We start from the raw sequence: 27,773 nt of genomic DNA on the forward strand, positions 1-27,773 counted from the left end.
CGCCAACGCTTGCTGTGTTCGTTTCATCAAGTCAAAAGCCTGGTTGATAGAAGGTACGGAGATCAATCCATCATCCACATAGAAGTGATTTAAAACAAAGTCAGTGACATCTGGTCCGAATGTTTCCTTAGCTTCCAACGCTGTTCGGTGTAGACCGTATGTAGCTACTGAGGATGACGGCCTATTTCCAAACACATGGACCCTCATTCTATATTCCTCAAGCTTTTGGTTAAAGTCATTGTTATGGTGCCAGAAGAATCTTAAGTAGTTCCTGTGATCTGGTCATACGTAAAAACAATGAAACATCTGTTGGATATCAGCTGTTATAGCTATTGACTCCTTGCGAAATCTGATAAGCACCCCGAGTAAACTGTTGTTGAGATCTGGACCAGACATCAAAACATCATTCAAAGAAAGTCCGTGAAATGTAGCTGAAGAATCAAACACTCCTCTGATCTGGTCCGGTTTGCGAGGATGGTATACAACAAAAAACTGGTAAATACCACACTTCCTCATCCTTACAAACAGGCGGTGCAGTCTCGACATGTTTATGATCAAACAGTTTCTGCATGAAGTCTAGGAAGTGTCTGCATTTGACTGGATCTCTCCTTAGATTAGCGTCAAATCGATTAGCTCTTCCCAAGGCCATAGCTCGATTGTTCGGTAAATATGGCCGTTGGTTCCTGAACGGTAGTGGAGCCTCCCAGTTAGCTTCGATGTTCTTCTTGAACTCTCTGTCCATTCCTTCCAGAAAAACTTTATCTTCTGTAGACATTCCTTGCTTGTTGTCATGAGGTGTAAGTAAGAAAATATTGTCACCTGTGTAGTCCAGAGAATGTTTGGCAGGTACCTTCGATGTAACCACCTCTTTCACTTTCAGTTCATTTTCACAAGGTTGAAGTAAGGATGGTATACAGAAGATAAAGTTTATATATATATATATATATATATATATATATATATATATATATATATATATATATATAAGCATAAACATCACCGTGATTATATAGAGTATATAGTAGATGTAACGTAATGGACCTAAAAAATTGCAAACTGTTGCAAAAGGCCACCCTAAACCAGAAATAAAACACTGAAATTGTTTTACTTTAATATGACTGTACATAAGTCCACTTGAGGGGTTTAAGGTGGCCCTCTTGTTGAAAATGGATAAAATATGACAAAAATCGTTCTCAAAATTTACCTTGAGATTTAGCAACCTCTCTAACGTTTAACCTTAAAATCTACATGCCTGGGTGGTCTAGTGGTTTAGGTGCTCGGTAATCTCACACTTAAAACATGGATGTACATTCCGAGTTCAAGTCCAATATTTTCCGAATTTTTTTTGTGGGGTCGGTTTCTTGAGGGGGTGTTGGTGTTATGGATGTGATACATATATTATAACAAATATTAATAATTTTCATCATAACTTCCAATATTTGCAAGTTACGACTTAAAGAAAATTAATTTATTCGGAGATCACTGTAGTTCCGTTTGTTTAACCAGTTCCTGTGTGCACAGGATTTTCAAACCGTAATGTGGCTGACGAAAAGCTAAACAAATACTACAAGAAAAGGGACACAAATGCACAGCATGCAATAAGTAAAAATAGGTCAAGGGAGGAAAAGAACTGTTATACAGTTTGACTTCTCAAAAGTAAATATAAAGACTCATGTAGCAACTGTCATATGATATTTAGCCAAAGTTAAACACTCGAATTATTAACCAAAGGCAAATGAATTGATGAAATCTATTAAAGGTGCTGCAGCCATGTCAGAAAAAGACAGTGAGCTAAGTAATGCCATATGTAAAGGGGTTGTTGTGTGATATGAATGTATTTACATGTATGAAAATAGCGTACTGTTCGTCATTCCACATATGAACATGGTTTATTGATTAAAGAACGACTCATATAAATGTCAGTAATGCTAAACTGCGGCAGTGATTTATCTTGCTTAACGAAACATTAAAAACGTTGGACTTACATTTAAAAAATAACACACCAATCTATTATTGGAAACTTTTCCCTTCAGATTTCTGAGTCGGCCGTTTCGTCAGCAAAAGCACTATACCTCTTCCTACAAAATTCTATTTCTAGAGAGAGCGTACAATGCCAGTATATAGGTATTACATCACCTTTCTGTGTAACACCCTCAAACACTGTTGAATTTAATTGAAAGTACACACTGTACATTGTAGGTTTTTGGACCGGGACGTACGATCGTTACGGTAGTCTTGTAACGGACGGCACGCCCCCACTTCACCTCGACAGCTTTGTCTCGAATTACTTCGGAAGGTAAATATTTCCTCTAATTACTGGTAGTTTCATCCTTATGTTTATTATGTAGAAACATACACATGTATATCATATCTTTTCACTTAATTCGATAGGATATATGTTTCTGGTAACTGGACAGAGGACAGCCCACTCTGTATCGGATCCCAGAATGCACTGCAAGAGCTACACATTCGGAACTGCAATGACATACTTCCGTTTCTGTGTTACAAAAGAGCTGACGATTTCACTTTTACTCGTGGTAAGTATTTAACAAGTAAAGCATTTCGAGAAATTTCCCAGTCTTTGGCTTTGGTCTCTTATTACATTTTGGAAATTATGTCGATACAGAAAAGGACAACGAGCAGACATTTTCGAATTATAAAACTGGTAAAATTCATTAGGGGATCACCGAAACTGTCATAACTTCTCATAGAACTGATTTTAAGAGGTTCAATAATGTTTGTAATATACATGTACAATTACTTATCAGGGTTATTGGAAATTCTAATTCACGCACTAAGCATAATGTAACATTAACTATAACTTGCAGTACAAATGCAGTGAAAGTGCAGTATTGCTTACCAAATACAAATCAAAGCACTGAAAGTACTGAAAAGAGATGACTAACGATACAAAAATTACAAAGATAATGATATTTCATGTGGATCCATTGTATTTAATGTTAAGATACCTATGCTGCTAGGGAAGGATTGGTGCGCAATGCTTGAGTGTAAAACAACAACAACAACAGGAAGTAGATCAAAATCTAAAGTTTGAAAGTCCATATACTGTCACTAAAACAGCATTGCAGTTTAGCTTCCCCGTCACTTCAAATACATAGAATTTGAAATCCACATTAGATAAAGCAACTTGACTGCCCATGCATGTAAAAACTCTATTAACCCCCCCCCTTTTTTTTTTTAATGATTTGACCCCCCTCCCAGAAATTTAAGGCAGAAGCAAGAGAAAGGAAAGGGTCGTTGTACTGAAAACTAAATCATATCACTTGAGTAAGCATTTGATGCTGATACATATTTTAATCGATCATAAAAGTAGAAATGACCGGGTAATTCATGTGGATGACATGTCTGTATAACAAATCAACTTCTTGGAGCAAAAATTGAATACATGTACCTCATGGAGTCTATGATCCTAATGATTTTTCACTAATCTTTTAATGAGCAATACATACAAGTCAGCTGGCTACACATTGTCTTCCTTTACTTTCTTCAGAAAAGATATCGGATCCATGGTGAATATTAGCAGTTACACATTTCTCGATAGAAATATAATTTTTTCTGATTCCCCTCTTTGAGTTTTGTTGTCCTATGGTCTGATTATATTTTGTAAAGTGAAGTTTCTTTTCACACTTTCACTCTTCGTTCCGAGGGCTCTATTTTGATAAGCTCATATGCCTTATCGGTCACATGGGTATTTCATGTAGTTAAAAATATCATTAGTCCCAAGGACTACGAAATCTATAATAATTTTCATGTTCTGCATATCTGACATGGCAGTTAAATTCTGATATTCACAATTTTGATGCATCCCTTTCTGCCTTTCTTAGATATACATTTATTTTCTATATACATGTATCATCAGCAAAATAAAAGGAAAAGTCTTTCAAATGATAGACATTTAAGCATTAGGGTTATATAGGTCCCACCCTGGTACAAATGCCCCTACCCCTGGGATCTTGAAATTAATTTAGTCGTAGCATTAAAGAAGATGTTATTTAATGTTTTACACAAAACACTATATGCAAAGTTTGATCCCGCCCTGTAGTCAGAACCTCTACCCCTGGGATCATGAAATTTACAAGTTTGGTAAACATAAAAGTAGATGTGCGGTTGTAGAGAAGACAATTAAAAAAATTGTTTTGGCAGTTGTGAAATTTATGTACAAATGTACAGTGTACATGTATGTCCCCCTTATTCACACGATGCTTCATATTATTCGACAAGAATAGGAAGAGTGGTGATGAAGAAGTATGATATCTTTAATTGTTAACGGGACAAAGGATCCATAGCAATAGGTCACTAGAGTGACTCAGGTGACCTAATACATCAAATACCTTCTAAACCGCCATAATGTAATGATTCCGGATATTTGAGGTACGACCATGCGGAGTTCTCAATTAGTCACTTTACATCACGTGATCTGATTTGTGTATAAATACCGAGACTCCGCAGTCGTCTGTGTCATTCTGATAGAAGACCCAGCCAAGTAGAGAGGACGAGAGTATGGGTACTAATAAAGTATTCATGATAAACAATTCCTCGCCTGTTCTTACGGTTAGAGAGTGAATTTGGAAGGCCATCAGAAGTCTGGCCTGTCACGAAGAGGTTGACCTTCAGTAAAGAGGCTAACCATAATTCGTTTTTGGTGTCGTCCGCATTGGCTGAACAGACCGTCGTCCAGGCTGCTATACTCATTGTCTGTTCTGAATAAGGCATCCTACAGTGAGTGTAGTGGTTGAAGGGCTACCACGTATACTGTCCGTCCTGAATAAGGCGTCCTACAGTATATGGGGTAATCCGAGGGCTACTGGTCTCTACATTTTGTTAAGTTAGCACTACCAGTTTATCGTTGCTTGCCTCTGATTGATATAGTGATTCTCTGTTTGATTATAATTAACCTAGATAAGGTTAGGACATATTTGTATATGGCAGTCCACTAAAATCATACCAATTAGTTTAAATTAGTTATTGTTGAATACCCCAAACCCTGGAATAGACCAGGTACGATCCCAGAATTTAATGTAAATACGTTACAATAACATGGACTGATTTTTCCTCATACAGGTATTCATTTTCGAATAAAGATTCTGAAAAGAAGTTGCATTTGGCAATTTAATTTGACATCCTAGGGCCAGTATTTTCCCCCGGTATGTTTTCTTGATATTCTTTTGAAAGATGTATTCCAACGAATTTGAAATTAAAAGCAAGCTCAGCACAATGTCGCCTTACACTATCAATGTAATCTGTAATGAATAAGAAATGTCCATATTCAAATGAATTGATATGAAAACTACACGGGTAACATACTTGAAATTGGTCAATGTAACGTTTTACATGTACAGGTTATAACCTCGATATAAATCTTCTCTAGTTTGCGTTACCAAGAATGTTTTTACTATTGAAATAATCGAAAAGAAAGTTAACTTTGAAAATCTTCTTAAACTATTAGTGATTTACATGTATAGTGTGAACTATGGTTGTAAACACCGCAGCGTGGTGTGAACGAATAGCGATGCATCATGCAGTAGCTACGGTCCAAACCATGTCAGCAAATATATCGTCCAATAATTCTTTCCTTACATGTAGCTACAATAATTGTAATCTATGCTTAATTTAAGAATTTTGTACTTTTTGGTATGATTCTCTCCAACAAATTTTATTATTTGACTAATTGTCATATTTGTCCCGTGGGGATCCGGGTTGGAATAGGTCCTCATTATCTTGCTTGTCGTAAGAGGCGACTAAATGGGGCGGTCCTTTGGATGGGACCGCAAAAACCGAGGTCTCGTGTCACAGCAGCTGGTAACGAAAAAGATCCATCCTTGCTCAATGACCATAAGCACCGAACATAGACCTACATTTCACAGTCCTTCACCGGCAATGATGACGTCTCCATATGAGTGAAATATTCTCTAGTGGGACGTTAAAAACATACAATCAACCATATGTACCTGGCAGAAGTGTGGGAACAATGCCTCTTCCCAGAATCCTCTTTGGTATCCGCAATAAACAAATACACATGCTCTAGTTATCGGATTTTCATTTTTGAATAGGATAATTCATAAAACAATGCTGATAACTGAAGTTTTCTCTATTCTATTATCACCTGTAGATGATGTTTATATCTCTCAACTGATTCGATACACAAGAGCTTGTTCTGCGTATAATCAGTCTTTAAATCGAGGCAGGCCACTAACAAACAAGTTGATATAGTTACAGGGGTTTCAACATTCTCGTTTAAAGTCAGCATATCGCAAATTCTATGGTCGTTATAATGATTTAGTTTGTCAATACAACCTATCATTGGGTCAAATGCTGTCTGACGTGTTTCATACCAATTGTGAGACCGTCTTTGGCACACTGATTTCGATAACGGATTACTCTGTTTACCTGACCAAGACATAATTCTCACGGCTGTGTGACCGGTCGACAGGGGATGCTTACTCCTCCTAGGCATCTGATCCCACCTCTGGTATGTCCAGGGATCTGTGTTCGCCCAACTCTTGTATTCCTTATAGGAGTTATGAGATTGATCACTGTTCGTTATCTTCACCTTTCTTATTTAGAAAATATCTATTTTCAGAAGAAATCATTGCATTCTCTCCATGCACTTTATTTTTAGAGCGCATTGATTAGAATTAGGTAATTTTCGACCCCAATTTGAAAATTTACAGGTCGGGGCAATCTCAGTATAATGAAATTATGGTGTGGAAGGATGAATTATGTAAGCATGAATTTCTAATTTCCTGACAGATCTCAATATTTACCCCGCTAGTACCGGTTACATGTAAACATGGATTCAAAATCTCAGTCAGATTTTAATATTTGTCCCACTGGGTGGTATGAAAGGATGAATGCATACATGAATTTGAATTCTTTGACAGTATTTGACCCACTGGGTGGTATGAAAGGCTATATATCCAAGATCTTAATATTTGCCCCATTGGATGAATGAAAGGATTAATGTAAACATGATTTTTTTCTATTAAAGATCTCAACATTTGCCCCAGTGGTTGGATTGGGGGAGTGGACATGGAGTCCTGCTATCTACTAAGGAATGTTTCCTCTCGGGCTTTATCTCGATCAGATGCTGTTCAGTTCTGCAGACAGAAAGGCGGAGAACTTCTACAGTTGAAATTAGTATCGGATTGGCGATTGGCTGTGAGAATTCTTGGATATTATCGTCTAATAAATACATATGGTATGTTCTATGTGTGTCGTAGAATAACAGTGACCTGTCTATATACAAATACTTATCTATTTGTAAAGCTGTATTAAGCACTCGAGTCCCTGTTCATTCTCGATATCTGTGTTTTGATTGGTGTCGGGGTATTTTTCAAATTTGAATAAATGAGAAAAATGAATAAAACTATGATAATTTATGAAATGCTATGATGTATTATTTCGTATTCTTTCACTATGCTACACCGATGCAATAGTGATATGTGTAAGAGTTTACAATGGTGATTACAAGCCGTGTTACGGTATTACAATGGTAATGAAATGAAGGCGCTGATTAAATGAAACCACTATATCGTCGTATTATTATCTACGTCCCATGTCGGTAAGAAGACTTGTGTATTATGTAATACTAATTCAAGGGAAACATTTCTGATTGAAAGAAATGGAAGTGTTTGAATCAATCATCGGCATGAGAAATTGTTGCATAAAATCGCAATGACAGCTTGCTTTCATTGATTAATGAGAACAATAATTGATTTGATGCACGTTAATTCAATAATTGTGCGCAATAATTCAGTTGATGTCCACATAAAATTAGTTATTGATCTCATCTATTGAATTTATGTGCGCATTAAAGTGATGCAATTATTTGTCGCAAAAATTAATTTTGATCTCCATGATGATTTGATGATCACTTTAATTCAATTGAAGATAGCTTTAATTGTTTATAAAAAGAAGATAACGAACAGGGATCAATCTCTTAACGTCTAAAAGCAATTCAAAACAAAGAGATGGGCAAACACGGACCCCTGGATATATCAGAGGTGGGATCATGGAGGAGTAAGCATATCCTGTCGACCGATGACATCCGCCATGAGCCCTATATCTTGATCAGGTAAACGGAGTTATCCGTAGTCAAAATCAGTGTGCCAAGAACGGCCTAACAATCGGCATGAAACAAGTCAGACAACATTTAACCCAATGATAGGTTGTATTGGTGCATTTGTTTACACAGTGTGGTATATTTGATTACACAGTGTGGTATATTTGATTACACAGTGTGGTATATTTGATTACAGTGTGGTATATTTGATTACAGTGTGTGATATATTTGATTACACAGTATCGTATATTTGATTACACAGTATGGTATATTTGATTACACAGTGGGATATATTTGATTACACAGTGTGGTATATTTGATTATACAGTATGGTATATTTGATTACACAGTGTGGTATATTTGTTTACAGTGTGGTATATTTAATTACACAGTGTGGTATATTTGATTACACAGTGTGGTATATTTGATTACACAGTATCGTATATTTGATTACACAGTGTGGTATATTTGATGACACAGTGTGGTATATTTGATTACACAGTGTGGTATATTTGATTACATAGTGTGGTATATTTGTTTAGAGTGTGATATATTTGATTACAGTGTGGTATATTTGATTACACACTGTGGTATACTTGATTACACAGTGTGGTATATTTGATTACACAGTGTGGTATACTTGATTACACAGTGTGGTATATTTGTTTACTTTGTGGTATATTTGATTACACATTGTGGTATATTAGTTTACACAGTGTGGTATATTTGATTACACAGTGTGGTATATTTGATTACACACTGTGGTATACTTGATTACACAGTGTGGTATATTTGATTACACAGTGTGGTATACTTGATTACACAGTGTGGTATATTTGTTTACTTTGTGGTATATTTGATTACACATTGTGGTATATTAGTTTACACAGTGTGGTATATTTGATTACACAGTGTGGTATATTTGATTACACACTGTGGTATACTTGATTACACAGTGTGGTATATTTGATTACACAGTGTGGTATACTTGATTACACAGTGTGGTATATTTGTTTACTTTGTGGTATATTTGACTACACAGTGTGGTATATTTGATTACACACTGTGGTATACTTGATTACACAGTGTGGTATATTTGTTTAGTTTGTTGTTTATTTGATTACACATTGTGGTATATTATTTTACACAGTATGGTATATTTGATTACACAGTGTGGTATATTGATTACACAGTGTGGTATATTTGATTACAGTGTGGTATATTTGATGACACAGTGTGGTATATTTGATTACACAGTGTGGTATATTAATTGCACAGTGTGGTATATTTGATTAGAGTGTGGTGTATTTCAGTACACAGTGTGGTATATTTGTTTACACAGTCTGGTGTATTTCAGTACACAGTGTGGTATATTTGATTACACAGTGTGGTATATTTGTTTACACAGTATGGTATATTTGATTACAGTGTGGTATATTGATTACACAGTGTGGTATATTTGTTTACACAGTATGGTATATTTGATTACAGTGTGGTATATTGATTACACAGTGTGGTATATTTGATCACACAGTGTGGTATATTTGATTATAGTGTGGCATATTTGATCACACAGTGTGGTATATTGATTACACAGTGTGGTATATTTGATTACACAGTGTGGTATATTTGATCACACAGTGTGGTATATTGATTACACAGTGTGGTATATTTGATCACACAGTGTGGTATATTTGATTACAGTGTGGCATATTTGATCACACAGTGTGGTATATTTGATTACAGTATGGCATATTTGATTACACAGTGTGGTATATTTGATTACACAGTGTGGTGTATTTAATTACACAGTGTGGTATATTTGATAAACACAGTGTGGTATATTTAATTACACAGTGTGGTATATTTGTTTACACAGTGGGGTATTTTTTATTACAGTGTGGTATATTTGATTACACAATGTGGTATATTTGATTACAGTGTGGTATATTTGATTGCAGTGTGGTATATATGATTACATAGTGTGGTATATTTGTTTACACAGTGTGGTATATTTGATTAGACATTGTGGTATATTTGATTAGACAGTGTGGTATATTAGATTATACAATGTGGTATATTTGATTACAGTGTGGTATATTTGATTAGACAGTGTGGTATATTTGATTACACAGTGTGGTATATTTGATTACAGTATGGTATAATGAATTGAGTGGAATTGCCAACTGTCCATCCCTGCATCTGAATGACAGAATGACGATGACTAGCAGAAACAACTGCAGCTTGACCTCTCAAGTGATCTGTCAAACCGGCAGAAAAACTACCGAATGTAAGTGCAGGTAGATCTTGTTTGCTAGTGTGAATGATCTCACAATCTTGAAATTTTGTCGAACAGGTAGTGTGTTGCAAATGGGAAAACTTAATTTATCAAATATTTGTTTCGTCACAGTGTTGTTGCGATATATATATATATATATATATATATATATATATATATATATATATATTGCTTCAGATTCATCAAATGACGTTCAAATTATTTTCCAACCACCAACCACCACACCTAATCCTAATCCCAATGCCAGCGCTCTATACAATGGAGGAGAAATCACATGCATCTTCCCGACGCCCCACCTTGAAACTGACACATACAGGTTATACAAAGGAGGAAACTTACACATACAGCTGAAGGATTTCCAGACGAATTACTCCACACCAATCATGAGTTGGAATAATGACGATAACTCTGATATACTAATTTTATCATCAGCGGCCAGTGATATAGAGATCTATACATGTGAAGTTCAAAGAAAAGGATTTGGATATTTGGCATCGCAGGAGGTTTATGCCATTCCAAATGGTGATTTTTAAGCAAGATTTGTACCATCAAAGCATTATCTTAAATGAATTGATTACAAATGTCTCAAAAAGCTTAAATGTATTTCAAGTCTTATTTTGTCTTAGTACAGTTTACTTATGTTTGCATTGTTGTACGATTTTGAATGGCAATATGGAGAACAACTTAATATTTAAAAAGAACGGAATGTTTGAAATTTTCATTTTTATTTTCAAAGACACAATTCATACAGATGGGTTGGTTTATCTTAATTTTGATTGTAAAGAGATACCATTTATACAGATGGGTTGGTTTATCTTAATTTTGATTGTAAAGAGATATGATTTATACAGATGGGTTGACTTATCTTAATTTTGATTTTAAAGAGATACGATTCATACAGATGGGTTGACTTATTTGCAGGTAAGCGGGTGTTTGTGCTTCACGGAAGTGTTCGATTGACTGGAATCATGGAACTATCAGACGCCCTACTATCAACTTACTGGGGCGGGAGCGGATCGAACTGGTTTTCTCTTATATACTCGCAGATTAGAGACTTATTCAATTTCGTCAGTTATACACTATTCAGGAACAGCGCTTTAAGATTCATTCGAATCCAACATGTGTCGTAAGTACAGACTGTAGTATTTGATAACATTCACAGAAAACGACCGAGAGATTGCGAAAGTAAATGCGGTGTTTTTAGTCAACAAAATGATATAGGTAATGGAGGTATCAAAAAGCTCCAAGACTAGCTACATTATATAAATACAAGTAACTTGTAAGCTGCATAGATCCAATTTTATAAAGGTAATAGATCGGTTCTGTAGCAGTTCTGAGACTAACTTATTTTTGTATAGATACACTTAGATATTTTATTGAAAGTAGACATTAACGGCAAACTAACAACTCAACTGTATGACAAACGGGATGATTTCAGTTTCTCCATCGTCAACTTCCCACATTTATGTAGCAATATTCCATTATCACCTGCATATGGTGTTTATATATCTCAACTGATTCGATATGCAAGAGCTTGTTCTGGGTATAGTCAGTTTTTAAATCGAGGTAAGCTACTGACAAACAAGTTGATGGTACAGGGATTTCAACAGTCTCGATTGAAGTCAGCATTTAGCAAATTCTATGATCGTTATAACGATCTAGTTCGTCAATACAACCTATCATTGGGTCAAATGCTGTCTGACGTGTTTCATACCGATGTTAAGCCGTTCTTGGCACACTGATTTGACTGCGGATAACTCCGTTTACCTGATCAGGATATGGGGCTCACGGCGGGTGTGACCGGTCAACAGGGGATGCTTACTCCTCCTAGGCACCTGATCCCACCTCTGGTGTGTCCAGGGGTCCGTGTTTGCCCGACTATCTATTTTGTATTGCTTGTAGGAGTTATGAGATTGATCACTGTTCGTTATCTTCACCTTGCATGCAACTGGTAAGCTACAATACGCCGGTTTCAAGATACACCCGAGTTATTTCCCTTTGGAGAACTTTTGTAGATAGTGAGGCGCGAAACAATTTGTTTACACGCGGGAGTGGGACTAATATTCATCACTGCGTAAGTGAATGTACTCTGTGAGTTTTTCATACACTGTTAGATCACCCGAATTTGACTGATACACAAACTAAGTAAGTTATAAGTTTTTAGGGAGTAATTAGATACATATAATTCTTATCATATCACGTTATTTCGTTGGTCATAAGTACCATATCAAAGATATTACTTGCAAATATGACATTGTTTTTATGTTTCCACTTTAGTAAAACATTTCTTTCAATATTATTTTGTATTTCCTACATTTACATATTAAAATAGAAGTCGCTTTTAACATATTTCATCGTCTTAATCGTTGACTGTAGGTCCACTCTGTCCCACTTAGTCATTTAAAGTTACACTAAATGCACCTCCTACACAGAAGAGTTCGTATATCGAAACTGGAGTATTCCATGAAGTTAATAGATCGGTGACCTCAAAATCAAAGATGATGAGACTGAGCATCTTTTGATGGTTTTTCAGACTTAAATATGACGACGCTATGTATTTCTGATGGTTTTTCAGACTTAAATATGACGACGCTATGTATTTCTGATGGTTTTTCAGACTTAAATATGGCGACGCTGTGTATTTCTGATGGTTTTTCAGACTTAAATATGGCAACGCTGTGTATTTCTGATGTTTTTTCAGACTTAAATATGACGACGCTATGTATTTCTGATGTTTTTTCAGATTGAAATATGACGACGCTATGTATTTCTGATGGTTTTTCAGATTTAAATATGACGACGCTATGTATTTCTGATGTTTTTTCAGATTTAAATATGACGACGCTATGTATTTCTGATGGTTTTTTCAGACTTAAATATGACGACGCTATGTATTTCTGATGGTTTTTTCAGACTTAAATATGACGACGCTATGTATTTCTGATGGTTTTTCAGACTTCGATATGACGACGCTGGTTATTTCTGATAGTTTTACAGACTTACATATGGTGACGCTGTTGAATTCTGGTGACTTTCTAGACTTAAATATGGCGACTGTGTATCTCTGACGGTTGTTCAGACTTAAATATGGCGACGTTGTGTATGTCCGATGGTTTTTCAGACTTAAATATGGCAACACTGTTGATTTCCTTGTGGATTACGTGGCGCCGTCGGAAGAATGGAAACCAGCCAGAGAAATGAAGGAGCTCTTAAGTAACATCACTGAAACTGCAAAACTTGGATTTCCGCAGAGGAGGAAGCGACAGGCGGGACCAGACGGAATTGATTATAAGACAGTTGAAATTCGTAGTGAAGGTAAATAGTAATGTCATTGTCATCATGCTAAATCATCTAATAGAAGATTACAATGTATCCTGATTTTTGTAACAGAACAGTAATTGTGTTGCCAAAGATTATAAGGAGATTGTGTGTTAGTAATTTTAGATAAATATGTTAAGAAAGATTATAAGGAAAATATGTGATCCTAAAAATTATTAGGAGAATATGTTAATAAAGATTATTTGGAGAATATGTTAATAAATATTATAAGAAGAATAAGTTGGTAAAGATTATTAGAGTAGTATGTGATGCTAAAGATTAGGGGGGGGGGGGTTGTTGTTAGATTATTTAATCATAATTCTATGAACATCAAGGCATATATATTATATGGTTGTATAATTTTTTAATCTTTATTTTGAATTTTTAGAGATCTGTACCATTGGATACAGTCCAGATTTTCAATCGAGTTTTACCTTTCAGGCAGTTGGAAACGGGTCCACAACTTATTCCGAAAATATCTGTATCACTGGTAAATATCTATATCACCGTTAAATGTCTATATCGCCGGTAAATATATGTTTCACCGGTAAATGTCTGTATCACCGGTAAATATATGTATTACCGGTATAAGTCTACATCACCGGTAAATATCTGTATCATCAGGAAATATAAGTATTACCGGTAAAAGGCTGTATCACCGGTAAATATCTATCAATGGGAAATATATGTATTGCCCGTAAATATATGTATCACTGGTATATATATGTTTCACCGACCCTAAATATTTCATTGACGATATATAAAAGAATTTTCAAACTGGAATTTTTTCTCTTTGCATTCGGCTTTCTCTGACTTACATTTTAACTACTATATTAATAAAAAAAAAATAATTGATCTTCAAAATGTGTGAAAAATATTTGTAATGTATGTAAATTATATAGACCCGAGAATTGAAATCGTATAAAAAAAACTAAGATTTCAAATAAAACGTTTTAATAAAATGAAGAAATGAAATATTTTACCTACCTTACATACCTAATGTTTTGAGAGTGAAATAGAAAACACACAATATTCTATTATAGCCTTACTAACTTTTTGTAACGACTATAGAACATTGGATTTCCTTTTGGAATTTGATGAGGATACATCGGGGTGGAAACCCTAATTCATTTACAGCAACCATTAAACGCCTGTGGTTGTTTTGATCGTCATATATCACGAATTCCTGCGGTAACCACAAGTCGATTTATATTTTAAAAAGATGGCAAATTAAAACATTAACAAACATAATGTGGGGTACTTGTGCGTCATCGCTTTAGTACTCGTGTCTTTATTTTATTGAACATTATAGTCTTTTATCTAATTTATTTTCATTTTTACAGATTTCGAGCCTTTGTTGACGGGCGTCTGTTACACCAGTACTGCCTCCCCGGCTGAGATCCGTCACGTGTCAGTGAATCCTAATTGTCGTTTCCTTTTAGATTCAATATTCACAATGACGTCACTAAAAAATTTATCAGAGGTAATCGACAATTTTATTTTCCAGCTAATTTTTGATATTATTAATGAACTTATCAAAGAAAAATGATTTAATTTTCAAACTTCTGTTAACCACTTTGTGTCCTTTCTATCATAATCCTCTCGAGTACCTATTCACTGTCCATTAAAACCGAATCAAATACTCCTTTTAAGTAGTGGACCAACAACATGACGTCATACATATGTAGATATAAAAATTATTGAGATTTTAAAACAGTTGAAAACGTCTTTAAGACGACCAATATGTTTGTTAAAAGCTAGCATGAGCACATACGATGCAATCGAGGATAATGAATCTTGTTACATCCTCCAGATTTCTCTAGACACCAGCAACATTGAGAGCATTGCTGCCGATGTCGCTAACCATACTAGCAATTCCTCGGAGCTTGATGTTCCAGATGTGGTCTACATCGCAGTTATACTACAAAATATTGCCAAAATACCATCAATATCTGTACAGGTATGGCTTTTAAGCCCTCGAGATTGAAGATTGGGGGAAGATTGATTTCACAACTCTAATCCATAACTCTTGTACTTTAACAAGGAGACATCATAACTCAGAAAATGAAAGACCGAAGATATTTGAATGATTAATATTATCAAGGTCAAATTTGCCAGGTCTTAATAGGTTCACAAATAGATTTCGCTTTTATTTTTATTGTTTACTTGTAACTTGTGGTTACGTTTCGTGAATTCAGAACCCCACCAAGGGGTGATGAAATCACTACTTCATAGTGTCAACCGATCCTCGAATCGTTCTCTGGTAATAGTTTACACAACTACTATAGGCGTAGTGTTGACTGGCCAACAATCATTATCTAGTGATAAATTATGAAATTTCCCAAGTGTTGACCAATTTATAAATTGTTATCCAGTAATAACTCAGGAAACTGCCTTTAGCTGATATTGACTGATGATGAATAATTGTCTTTTAATGATCACTCATTGATAATTCATGTTGCTGATTTTAGTAATGGCTTTAGCTTTGCTGCTTATCACCAAGTGATAAAAATACAGTAACATCTTAGAATAGTGCCCAAATGTTGATCAATCCTTGTTTATGAGTTGATATCTTGTAATACAAGTCACGGTGACTCAGTGGTCAGATCGTTCGATTCGTGACCGGAAGTTTATGGGTTCGAGCTCCGCTTGCATTTAGACCGTGCCATGCTTCAGGCGTAAAAAAAAAAAAAAAAATAAAAAAAATAAATGGTGACTGTTCCTCCACCAAACGATCGGGATGTAGAAGTAAAGAAACAACGAAGGTAAAATAGCTTCATTGAGAATATTACATAGTATCATCTGATCCACATATCGCCACAATATGGGGGAAATCTTCTATGTGATTAGTTAGTTGTGATTAGTTAGGTGGATATTTTACGTCTCGTCTATATTTTTTAATTCATATTGAGACGTCACCAGCTGTCGGTGAAGTATCACTAATTTCGACCTATGCTTAAGCGCTATTGACTGTAGCAGCGAGGGTCGTTTAACGTGCCAACGTCTACTGCGACAAGGGAGGTCATATCCGAAAGACATGTGGAATTTAACCCACGAAAAATAAACGATTCTAAAGTCTAGTTGGATTTTTGAAATCAATGATCGCTTACTCTCTTCTACATCTATATTTTGAATTTCAATCTGTGTTGAATTCCTTTTCAGACATTGGATGATGTATTGCAAACGTTTACGAACGTGTTGGAAGCCCCCGAGAGCATACTAAAGACTGCTCATGATATTGGCAGCAGTACAACAAGGTAAACAATTTAGGAATTCATTCTGACATGACTGTTTTTCTTTCTTATTTTGAGAAAATGCAGTATCTCCGAGAAAGAAACTCAAAATGCACATATATCAAATTTGAAAACAAAACAGGATTCCTGGCCTTTTTAGTGGTGTTTTAAATATAGATAGAGATTGATCGCTGTTCGTTATCTTCACCCTTCATTTACAGAAAGAAGATGTTGCACGTCTCATGTTAATTTCCTAAAAGGTGTTGCGTGAGATATTGATGAAATAAAAATATTCAAATATATGATAAAATCAACTTGAACTCGTGTCTTGATTCAAACATTTTTGAAAATAAGTTTAAAAGCGTGTATTAACAAGGATTAGCCAAAATGATTTGAGCTTAAATCAAGTAATAAGGGATTTATATGATTTTTAGCGTTAATATAGAGGGGTATCCCCGAATTTCAGAAAAAACTGCCTCCGTGAAACAAAATGAATTTAGCATAAACATGTTCGAGTTTTCCACTACAAAACTGTCGCTTTGAAATTTTGTTTCACGGGGGCATTTTTTGGTAAATTTAAAAAAAAAAAAAAATCGAAACGATTTCACTGATATCATTTTCATCTTCACCTGTACGTTAATTTTCCATTTGCACTTAAGTTCTACTGCTTGGTTCAGTGGATAAGGTCGTAGAATTCAAAGTGTGAAGAAGTCACCTTTTTAACGACCGGTTCGAATCCCTTATGGACACAAGATTATTTTTTTTTTCAATTTTACGTTTTCCATCTAGATTTTTCTTTATTGAAGCACACTTACAATATGCCGAGTTTGAAATAAAATTCCAACCTAGACACTGTTAATTTGTGAATGGAAATCGCAACAAACACGCCAAACAGCATGTGATACATGTACCTGTGTTTTAAAAGTCAAGGCCGTTAAATAACTGTTAAACAGTTTGAATGGATACTTGACAATATGTATTCCAGTAGAAAATTGCTATGGTAATCAATGTTTTCAGGTGCATGTACTTGGAATATTGTGGAACTTTATTAATGCTTATTAAACTTCCCATATTTTGTTTTGGGGTCATGGTTATGTAAAGATGGTTCTAGAAAATAATGCATACAAGTAAAAGAGCTTTTAGACTGTAGTATTATAGAATATTGAATATTTAATACACTCATAACCCTATACATTGTGGCTAATACTCAGAAAAATTAAAACAATTTAATTTTCACGATTTCAAAATTATGTTTAGACTATGTACGGACACATAAAATATTTTAGACTTGTTCTTAGTACTGGGGAATCCCACAAGTATGTAAATGGCAAATACGTAATAAGAGTTAGAATAGGAATGAAGGTAAGTTCTACGTCACTGGTGTTTAAATACCAGGCACAAAGCTCCGATTAGGGAATATTACCGCTTCTGTGCAACACCTTTTTAAAATAGCTTATACTCTGATACTGCAGAATAATAGAGAGTGTGGAGACGATTACGAGGAATACAGCCTTTAACGGACCCCTGTATCAGAACTTTCAGACGGGATATGCGGTAGCTGCTGTTGCTCCCGACGCTCCGTCCGTCGTAGGTAAGGAGGCAATGTTACTGAGTATGTCGTAAAATGTTACGATATTCCGGTGAAGGTACTGATAACAATATATTGATACGTTACAGGGATTCAGGTAAAGAAGAAGGATGGAAATGCTGACTTGTCGAATGAGACTGTCAATCTCATTACCGCGGAGGAATATTCAAATTTATCTACTGTAAACGCCGGGATTGTCCTTCCGGAAGTCTCCGTTCAAGGTGAGTCTATGGAATATTCCCGTTTCTGCACGTAATGCACAAAATTGTCTATATCATGAGATTTAAGCAACCAATTTTATGTCCTTAAGGACCTATAAAGCATAAAGTAATAGACATAACAGGAAAAGGACAGACAAATCCAAATGAATAACATGAAATGAAAATGTTAACAGCTGTGAAGGAGAAACTTCAAACTTACTGTGCGACTACATATGCCAGAAGTGGTGTTAATCAAATGTGGATTCTAAAAAATTCTAAAGAACTTTTATTGAACTTGAAATCACAGAATTTTTCCCAAATCAATAGCATTAAAACCTTTGACTTTTCAACACTATACACGACCATTCCTCACGATAAATTAAAGACTAGACTTTTTGACATCATAGACAGTTGCTTCTTCAACAAAAACGGAAAACGGAAATATTCATATCTAGTGATCAGTCATTCAAAAACTTACTTTGTTAAACACCACTCTGATTCCACGCACAAGTACTCTGAAGTTGAAATAAAAAATATACTAGAGTTCCTCATTGACAATATCTTCGTGGTCTTTGGTGATCAGGTCTTCCAACAGTCTGTTGGAATTCCCATGGGCACGAATTGTGCTCCTTTGTTAGCTGACCTGTTTTTATATTCATATGAAGCAGAATTTATTCAAAAACTTTTACGTGAGAAGAAAAAATCTCTCGCTGTGACCTTCAATTCGACGTTTAGATATATCGATGACGTTTTGTCTATTAACAATGATAGCTTTCATTCATATGTCGATTTGATATATCCCTGTGAGCTCGAAATAAAGGACACCACATAGTCGTCCACTTCTGCTTCATTCTTAGATATTTTATTGAAAGTAGACATTAACGGCAAACTAACAACTCAACTGTATGACAAACGGGATGATTTCAGCTTCTCCATCGTCAACTTCCCACATTTATGTAGCAATATTCCATTATCACCTACATATGGTGTTTATATATCTCAACTGATTCGATATGCAAGAGCTTGTTCTGGGTATAGTCAGTTTTTAAATCGAGGTAAGCTACTGACAAACAAGTTGATGGTACAGGGATTTCAACAGTCTCGAATGAAGTCAGCATTTCGCAAATTCTATGGTCGTTATAACGATCTAGTTCGTCAATACAACCTCGCATTGGGTCAAATGCTGTCTGACGTGTTTCATACCGATTGTTAAGCCGTTCTTGGCACACTGATTTTGACTGCGGATAACTCCGTTTACCTGATCAGGATATGGGGCTCACGGCAGGTGTGACCGGTCAACAGGGGATGCTTACTCCTCCTAGGCACCTGATCCCACCTCTGGTGTGTCCAGGGGTCCGTGTTTGCCCAACTATCTATTTTGTATTGCTTGTAGGAGTTATGAGATTGATCACTGTTCGTTATCTTCACCTTGCATGAGAAAGAAAATGAAACAAATGTTATACAGAAGTTTGTATATATTGAATATCGAGTTTGTATATATTGAATATCAAGTTTGTATATCTTGAATTCCGAGTTTGTATATATTGAATATCCAGAATTGAATAAGGTATGGATTCTTTTTTTTAATGAATAATATTCCTAATACACGTAATTTCTGGTCAGGGGTAGACCTCTTTGTTTTTGTGTCAGAGAACAATTTTCTACACGTTAAACTTTACAGGAAACAAAACGAAAGCATTCTTCACAGTTTACGAAAATACGAAATTGTTCCAAGTGAGGTCAAACAACAAGCGATACGAGCTGAATGGAAACGTGTGGTCAGCGACTCTCGTTACAGAGGGAAAAGTTGTCACGGACCTTGGAGGCAAATTCGTCACCTCCGTATATAAGCCCATAAATGTATGTGACATGAATTGTATCATAGCATATTAACATTGATTTCTTAAGTTTTTTATGATAAACAAATTTCTTGATTTTCGTGGTGTAACAGGTTTAGTACAATAGAGCTTAAAGGATAATGTGGGCATTTCACTATTGATGAATTGATTGTAAATTGCTTAACGTCCCACTTGAGAATTTTTCACCCATATGGAGACGGCACCATTGCTGATGAAGGGCTGCAAAATTTAGGCCTTTGCTCGGCACTTACTGCCTTTGAGCAAGGAGGGATATTTATCGTGCGGCATCTCCTGTGACACGGGGCCTCGTTTTTTGCGGTCTCATTCGAAGGACCGCCCCATTTAGTCGCCTCCTACAACAAGCAAGGGGTACTGAGGACCTATTCTAGCCCGGAGTCCCCATGAATTCATAAACAAAAGAAATGGCGTTTTGACTATGAAATATGATACCCATAAAAATTGATTGAACCACGGTATCAAGTAATAATCGATCTTTAAAATGCACTAATTTATTTGTTGTAATAATAGATCTATAAAATGTACTAATTTATTTGTTGTAATAATCGATCTATAAAATGTACTAATTTATTTGTTGTAATAATCGATTTATAAAATGCACTAATTCATTTGTTGTAAAATTCTTTATCAAATGAAAAGTTTTATTCATAGCTTGCACTTCGTTGATACAAGCGAATTCAAATATTATTTCCAGAATGTAAAGAGCACTTACACTTGTGAAGTTCTGTATTTTAGAAAAGAAGTTGTAATGAATAATAAAAGCTGATTTGGAAGTAAACTTTTTGAGTTGGTGAATTGCAAAATAGGAATACATTTGTCAAGATTATTTCTACATTTCGTTGCATCTAATAAACATGCAGGTATGTTTTACGTTTTGATACGTGCAAATATGTTTCACATACGCAGGACACAGTAGAATCGGTATGTGGGTTTTGGAATCACTCCTTGTATGATACTTCCGGTGGATGGTCCACAAACGGCTGTCAGAAAACGGAAGTTATGGATGATGGACGGGTCGTATGTCAATGTGACCACCTGACAAATTTCGCCATTCTTTTGGTAAGTTATGCATGTATACTAACGACAAAAATTTTAAATATGCAAATGTTGTACTAAGAATATCTATTAACTATTGTGATATAAAGTACGACATCATTCGTTGACAGTTTCTAAAACTTATACCATGAGTTATGCAATATATTCACTATATTTCTTTCATGTAGGATATTAAAGGTCAAGATGATATCATTGACCCAGCCAACACCTTAGCCCTTTCTGTCATTACCATCATCGGACTCAGTTTATCTATTATAGGACTAGGGTTCACAGTCTTGTCATTTATCCTTTTCAAGTAGGTTATTTTGCATATATGTTTAAAATCAAATGGATGATTCTAAAGGATATCTTATCATTTGTATACATATGTGCAACGGCCATTGAAAGTCCGAATGTCCTCCATCCCGTCGTTTACGTTGTGAATATTTTACGAGTTTTTAAATGATTATTACAGGCCGCTACGACAGGGAAGAGGACAACAAACCCTTCTGAACCTCGCTTTAGCGTTACTGTGTTCAATGATTATATTTTTGGCGGGAATGGAACGCACGGAGAGTTACTATGGTTGCATAGCTGTGGCGGCGCTAATGCACTACTTCCTGTTGGTATCCTTCATGTGGATGTTAGTTGAGGGTTTTCTTCAGTATCTAAGATTTGTACGCGTCTTGGGTACTTACATACCCAGATTCATGCTCAAGGCCTCCATCCCAGCCTGGGGTAAGTTAATTTTACAGATCATTGAATCTTAGTAAATACGGGAAAATTGTAAACTTACTTTTGCCTCTGTAAAATTCAATTGCTTCCTTGTGCGAAGACATTTAGTTGAATATGTCATTATACTTTTTCTTGTGAAAAAAAAAGTCATATTACCATCTGTTTGTTTAAATTGTCCAGGTTTGCCTCTGCTGCCGGTAATCATTGTTCTAGCAGTGGATTATGATTTATATAAGGGAGGAACCTATTAGTAAGTATGACTTATCGTATATAGTTATATGTTCTACATAAGTAAATTTCGTTATCACGCTTCATGAAAGTATGGTAGAGTGAAGCGTTGCAGTGCACATCCTTACGTGTTTTTAAGAATGATATTTAGATTCTGCTTTCATTTCTGTCCGAATTCCTAGACGTTAAAACAGACGTGTTATATTTATCAAGATTCCTACGCGCATTGTTCAGAACTGCATCGCATTCATGAAGAAATGACTATCATTATAATTTATAAGCTATAAAGAAATGTAAAGTTTTATGTTAATGTATCTATCTTCATGTTAATGTATCTATCTTTATGTCACTGTATCTATTTTTTATGTTGTTATATCTATTTTTATGTCACTGTATCTATTTTTATGTTAATAATCTATCTTTATGTTACAGTTGCTGGATGTCCCGAACACCTTTCTATTTCGCATTTCTAATACCTGTGGCACTGATCATTCTCATAAACTGCATCATTTTCTTCATGGTTTTGAAAACTTTACTTACTCGTTCAAAGACTCTGCAGTCCAATCAGTCCGAATCCAAGAGGGCTATGATGAATTTGAGGGCATCTATATCAATATTTATTATTTTAGGTATCAAATTATGAAACCATTCAATGATGGAAATTGGAAATATAATTCACCGTCTTCTCTTATCAACAAGAAGATTATAAGACTCTCTTATGAGTAGCCATGAAATATAAGGTGATTCCACCCGAGGGTTGCAAAAAAGCTGTGAAACCCGAGGGTGGAATCACCTTAATATTTCATGGCAACTCATAAGAGAGTATTTTTCTCTCATATTTCTAGAGTTTTCCGTTTTCCTTGTGCCCAGCGACGCCATTTTGAGAATTTTCCAATTAATTAATTTTTCGCTGTACATCAAAAATAACACCAGAATTGAATTCTACGACCTTAATTTTGGCAACTACGTTGCCGACAAAAACTCGGCGACGAGTGTATAGGTGAATGATATTAGAGTTATTCCTCTTTGAATAAATCAATAATCAGGGTGATGCGTGACGTAACTCGACAGTCCATCAGCGCGAAACATTTTGACAGACCTAATCAGAATATGAATCCACAACTGCACATTTTTTTTTCTTAGAGGAGCATTAATATTGATATTAATTGAGCAGTTATTTAATGACGAGTGTGTGAAGAGAGATTCCAAGTGGTTTTTGTTGGTGAATATGGGCATGGCTAGACTTTCGTTTTCCACGCGTGCAAGGACTCGAGTCTCATGGACATTGAAGGCACTTATTTCACCTGAGACACGGACAGTAGACGTTGACAGAGTGAATGTGGAGGTAGGCTTAGAACTAATAGACCGTGTGGGCTGGGTTTCTGTGAACTGGCATAATGCACCGGGCCGGATGACATAGGTGTATGAGGAATTTGTGACTGTTGTTGAGTGTGCGGTAGTTGTTCAAGGAATGTGTAATTTTTTGTCCGGTCACATACACCTGGAGATTATCAGGGACATTACAATCTGTAATTTTTTGTACAAGAGCTTTGCAGACGCTAGTGTTCGTCAATCGAGGCGAGGCAAGTTGCAAGCTAGTTGTGTATTGATTATGACGTCACGGGATATGTAAGATAAACGTCACGTGATATGAAAGATAGAAATATCTTACATACCTTTCTTTCATAGAATATCTGTATCTTACATACGTATATGAGAGAAAAAGTTGTTCCGATGTTCTCTTATTAAACATATATATAGCATTTTTATTCTCTCCTCCTATTCATTTTGTTCAACCTTTTCAGGATTGAGCTGGACATTTGGTATATTGGCTATAGAGGACGCGAGAGTCGTGTTCAGTTACATCTTTACCATTCTAACAACGTTTCAGGGATTCATCATCTTCATCCTTTTCATCGCCAGGGAAAAGAAACTGAGATATAACTGGAAAAAGTTATGTTGCAAGAGATTTGAAGGAAGGCAAAAGAAATACAAGGCGACCAGTGACTCCTCGGGGAATGCGCCATTAAAATTTAATAATGCTAGCTATGACAGTCATACGGCGTCCACCGAGTTAAAATAATACACATTTTTTTCTTTATAATATACGTTTGATTATTATATATGAATGTAAAACTCTTTGAAAGATTTAAGATTTTTCTCTGTAAAACGGAAAAGCTACACGTCAAGGGCTTGTTTGGAAGATTTGAAAACACGTAATGCTGATGTATAAGAAGGATAGCAAGCCTCGGTTTGACTTCTTCGTTGGATACGATATGACCGTCAATCCTACGTATAGAATGATAAAACAGAAATTAACAGTTATTTATAGAAATAACATTTTCTAATATTTCATTTTCTCTGTCAAATGGCCACTGTACGTTACCTGTATTTTGAAATATGCTATATACTTTCATGTTGATAAAATGTTGATATTTCTTCCCATATTTATATACAGTCTTCCTCATTGACGTGGCCTTTAGAAAGTGTCATTACATGTATAATATGAAAGGTGAAGATAACGAACAGTGATCAATCTCATAACCCCTATAAGGAATACAAAATAAGGAGTTGGGCAAACATTGACCCCTAGATATACCAGATATGGGATCAGGTGCCTAGGAGGAGTAAGCATCCCATGTCGACCGGTCACGCCCACCATGAGCCCTATGTCTTGATAAGGTAAACGGAGTAATCCGTAGTCAAAATCATCGTGCCAAGAAATCCCATTTAGCCCAGTGGTTCGGGCGCTTGCTTGGCAAACGAAAAGTTCTGGGTTCGATTCTCAATACTGTCATGAGAAGGCACGGGTCTTTGGGACATGATCTTAAAATCGGAGGTTCCATATTGTGGCAGATAAGAACCCCAACTGCTAAGACCGGAAGCACCACATAGAAGTCAAATGTGTGGTACTTCACCTTCATCCGGGTAACGTTTCTACATGAGTGGGATCTATTCGAACGGAACGTCAAACAAGAAATATCGCAGTACTGAAGTTTTGACGAATCAGAATTGTGTGAGTGACTCTTCGGGTTTTCTTTTGGATAGAAATGCAAATTTACATGTAAATAATTTGATTTAAACAACATTGTATCATTAAACATAAGTAGGAGGCATTGTCTCTATTAGTCCTCTCCATAAATCTATACAGTAATCTGATTTTGCTCCTTCGCTATTAGATATACATCTTATTGGCGAAATGATCCTGTAGGTTACATCAAATAGCAGGATAAAAAACCCTCCTTATTCAGTTAAGTATATATTGCGTCAGTCAAATCCGAACCCAAAACGACCTTAACAGCCACCCTAAAACCGTTTAACAAACGTCACATTTCTTCTAACCATCTGGACGTTTGACAGAAAAAAATCTTATCTACCATTTCGTAGATTTTTTGAAGCATATTGCAATATACTAAATTTTAAATACGATAAGACTTAAGAAAGGTTTCTTTCGAAATATTTTCATATGATTTACACAATAATGATCAATTATCGAATTATTTCCATTAATTATCAAAGCGATCTGTTGAAGGACATCACACAAACAAAACTGTGGAATGATGTTCGGTTTATGACTGGTCATCATCATCTTTCTCATCCAGTAGAAGCTAGATGTCTGAAGATAAAACAAAATGGATAAATACAATGCCGTTGTCTTGTTTTAATTGTCTTCATTTTATGCAATATTCAATATGAAAACAAAGTAAACTTGATTCTGCATGTAATCAAAATATGAAATTCTGATTTTATCTAAATCATTTTCAACTGAAAGGGCAATGTTTCCTACATGGAACAAGACTACAACATGGTACAACGTTTGTTTGGAATTTCCAGATATTCTCTGTCCGCGAGTTCTAATTAAGTTGTAATTTAGTGTATTTATGCCGATATATTTAAAAACAAATGAAAACAATAACGAAGCATTCGATGAAATCCATATACATATTAAAAATGTTAGAAAATTCAAGATGCTCTTTACTGTCATAAAGAATTTGGGGCGCGGACCTAAACCTGCGCACTGAAATATCTCCAGTTTACCTGAGTCATTCAGCATCCGTCGCCATCTGTCGTCCGTTAACAATTGGGCACTTTCTTTTTTACTTCTTGATAAGTGTAACCATCCTTCCAATATTTTTCAAATTTGGTATGAAGTATCTTTGGGACAAAGGGGACATACATTGTAATTTCAGGATTTCAACACCCCCGGGGCTTTAGGTACAGGGCAAAAAATAGACCAAATTTTGAAAACTTTATTTGTGCACCCGTAAGGAAGACTAAATGTATAAGTTTAGTTATGAAGAGCAAGAAGGACTACCAAACTTGTAAATTTCACAATTCCTGGGGTAGAGGATTTGATACCATGTTGATGTCAGAATCTTCGTAGTGATTTAGTCTTTATCAATTACTATGGTAGATACCACGTTGTTTCAACGCACAAGTACTCCTAAGCTGATATTAAAAAGATGTCAGAGTTCCTCATTGACAGTATATACATGTACGTGGTCTTTGGTGATCAAGTCTTCCAACGGAATTCCCAGTGGGCACGAATTGTGCTCCTTTCTTAGCCAACCTATTTTATATTCTTATGAGGCAGAATGTATTCTTCTACATGAATTCTCCTAATTTTGTATTCTTTATGGGATGTAGGAGATTGATCCCTGATCGTTATTTTCACTTTTCTTTTGAAAGAACACATCTATTTTAATATTGCTGCTGAATATTATAATTTAGCAGTTTAATCTTAATTAAACATTTAGATATGTCGACAAAGTTTTATTCATTAACAATGTTAATTTCCATTCATATATTTTAATATTGCTGCTGAATATTATTATTTAGCTTAGACGTTCAGAACAAAAAAATATAGAATTGATAACCCATCAGACTAGTGATACGTCAATACTCAAGTGACTGATAAGGGCCATGGACCTCTGGTTTAAAACTTCATCCGCTAGTGCCTTCCATATATTTATTTTTTAACGCCTTTTCTACCAATGATTCTGCTCTAGGTAAATAATCTTGTAGATATTATAAAATATTTATTTCAGGTTCTACTATTTATACTTATTGAATGATTCAATAAGCACATGTCGAAAAATGCGGACATGAACCAAAGATCCACATCCTTAAAATCTAACCACAGTACATAGCAATATGAAAGGATTCTTTTGTAGTCT

General features: G+C 35.4%; 1 protein-coding gene across 2 annotated transcripts in view; it reads left to right on the top strand.

Moving 5' to 3' along the window:
* LOC125679062 (uncharacterized) overlaps positions 1–25,047 on the top strand; it is a 39,063-nt gene extending 14,016 nt beyond the window's left edge. Inside the window, exons 6-25 of one of the 2 annotated variants that reach the window (XM_056156099.1) lie at positions 2,200–2,296; positions 2,392–2,537; positions 7,010–7,219; positions 10,239–10,373; positions 10,560–10,904; positions 11,304–11,508; positions 13,504–13,697; positions 14,089–14,190; positions 15,044–15,183; positions 15,514–15,660; positions 16,863–16,957; positions 18,406–18,524; positions 18,611–18,742; positions 20,403–20,581; positions 21,505–21,657; positions 21,822–21,949; positions 22,109–22,371; positions 22,549–22,618; positions 23,029–23,225; positions 24,402–25,047. In XM_056156099.1, the coding sequence (XP_056012074.1) occupies positions 2,200–2,296; positions 2,392–2,537; positions 7,010–7,219; positions 10,239–10,373; positions 10,560–10,904; positions 11,304–11,508; positions 13,504–13,697; positions 14,089–14,190; positions 15,044–15,183; positions 15,514–15,660; positions 16,863–16,957; positions 18,406–18,524; positions 18,611–18,742; positions 20,403–20,581; positions 21,505–21,657; positions 21,822–21,949; positions 22,109–22,371; positions 22,549–22,618; positions 23,029–23,225; positions 24,402–24,679 (3,335 nt within the window). In that variant the 3' untranslated portion in view covers positions 24,680–25,047. The remainder of the gene's footprint in view (positions 1–2,199; positions 2,297–2,391; positions 2,538–7,009; positions 7,220–10,238; positions 10,374–10,559; positions 10,905–11,303; positions 11,509–13,503; positions 13,698–14,088; positions 14,191–15,043; positions 15,184–15,513; positions 15,661–16,862; positions 16,958–18,405; positions 18,525–18,610; positions 18,743–20,402; positions 20,582–21,504; positions 21,658–21,821; positions 21,950–22,108; positions 22,372–22,548; positions 22,619–23,028; positions 23,226–24,401) is intronic. The other variant, XM_048917969.2, reaches the window with a different exon arrangement.
* The last annotated feature ends 2,726 nt before the right edge of the window (positions 25,048–27,773 follow it).

The sequence above is a fragment of the Ostrea edulis genome, chromosome 2 (assembly GCF_947568905.1).
Source record: "Ostrea edulis chromosome 2, xbOstEdul1.1, whole genome shotgun sequence".
Classification (NCBI taxonomy): Eukaryota; Metazoa; Mollusca; class Bivalvia; order Ostreida; family Ostreidae; genus Ostrea; species Ostrea edulis.